The following is a 1,553-nucleotide window of genomic DNA, read 5'->3' as shown; positions in this document are numbered from 1 at the left end:
GAAGACTATATCAAGGACCTCCACAAGAGGTACCGATGGAAAATTACAGTAAATGCGCCAAAGATTGGAGATTGTGTCCTGATACAGGACGAATGTCTCCCCCTACCGAATGGCGGCTTGGCCGCATAGAGAAGCTTTACCAGGGCTCCGACGGTCATATTCGCGTAGTYGATCTBMGTACGCAATCAGGAAAGTTAACAAGACCGCTCGTTAAGCTATGCTTTTTACCGACCGCCAATCGAAACGTGAACGATAAAACATCCAACAAACCCGATAAAATAAATATTATAAAATCACAAGCAAAACAACTTAATGGTCGATCAACTAGACGATCCACTTATGCCACATCGTGGCAGCCATACCCATATCCACTCCATGCAACCAATTTACAATTGAAATACCACTCTTCCATACAGATAAACATGGATGCAGACATGCCACTCGCTCCGACGCCAACCATTCGCTCGACWATCCACGTGCCACGCCAAGTGGCAGCACCAGTTGCGGCAGCCCCATCTGCGGCTGGCCCAGTCGCAGCTCCCCGAACCACCACATCCACGGGTCCTCGTAGTGGAACGCGAGCACTACCGTCAACGCCCATACCCGCAGCAGAGCCGCAGCGCATCAGGTGCAAAATATGTCGTCGACCGCACCGGTTGATGCATTGCGCCATTTTTAAAGGACTGCCACCACAGCAAAGGCTGCGCGTCGTCCAGGCACACGGCCACTGCCTCAATTGTCTGGCGCCTACCCACACTACCCAGGAGTGTACTTCAGGAAACCTGTGCCAGATATGTATGTGGCCTCAYCACACCATGCTGCACCGGACCACCAGACACGACATCGATCAACATTCTGGTAGCCACCACCGTGGCGTTGTACGACGACCGCCAATAAGCCGGGATGCACGATTGCGTCGACAGCCAACCGCCTCATCATCCCGTATCCGGCGGCACCAGAATGGGACGTCGACSCGACGCCCGCAACAAACGCCCCGTCCGCGCCGCACCTCAGGCCTAAGTACCGTTGTAGCCACGCTCCAGCAATTGCAACGATTTCTAGGCTGAAATATTCGCCTAGGGGGGCCGGGATGGCCAAATGAGCTTCATTCTCCTGCCCACACAACATAACCAACACCGAACACCTAACCACAGCAATAATCCCGCATCCAGAAYACTCTACACTCACCGCATTAAAACATACGTCACTAGCACGCTTCATTCACCACACTCATCTCTACACCACCTACAATCTACATCACACATAACTATACTACCATTTCATTTTTCACCACAACCGAAAGGGAACAAAAGGGGCGGAGAAACAATTTCGTTTTTTTTTTCTTTTTTTCCATTTTTTGCGATCCGCTGATACAGCCGTGCGATTCCCCCCAGTGCCAACCTTTTATATTGTGCTAACCTCCAAGTTTATAATTTTTACCCGATCATTATATATTATATTCCTAAAGTTCATTAAAATACATTTGTGAGAAAAGTTAACTTATACTATCTTATATACCTAAAGTTCACTAAAATACATTTGTGAGATTATAC

The 1,553-nt window shown here is 49.0% G+C and overlaps 1 protein-coding gene across 1 annotated transcript; it reads left to right on the top strand.

Moving 5' to 3' along the window:
- The first annotated feature begins 421 nt into the window (after window positions 1–421).
- Window positions 422–1,265, top strand: LOC108976846 (translation initiation factor IF-2-like). The gene is made up of 2 exons (XM_018946217.1): window positions 422–596; window positions 948–1,265. The coding sequence occupies exons 1-2, from the start codon at window positions 423–425 to the stop codon at window positions 1,065–1,067; spliced, it is 294 nt and encodes a 97-aa protein (XP_018801762.1). The 5' UTR covers window position 422; the 3' UTR covers window positions 1,068–1,265.
- Window positions 1,266–1,553: the final 288 nt, after the last annotated feature.

The sequence above is a fragment of the Bactrocera latifrons genome, unplaced genomic scaffold, assembly GCF_001853355.1.
Source record: "Bactrocera latifrons isolate USDA-ARS-PBARC rearing strain unplaced genomic scaffold, ASM185335v1 scaffold_1152, whole genome shotgun sequence".
NCBI lineage: Eukaryota > Metazoa > Arthropoda > Insecta > Diptera > Tephritidae > Bactrocera > Bactrocera latifrons.
The sequence above is the reverse complement of the archived record's forward strand: the minus strand, read 5'-3'. Positions and strand labels throughout refer to the sequence as shown.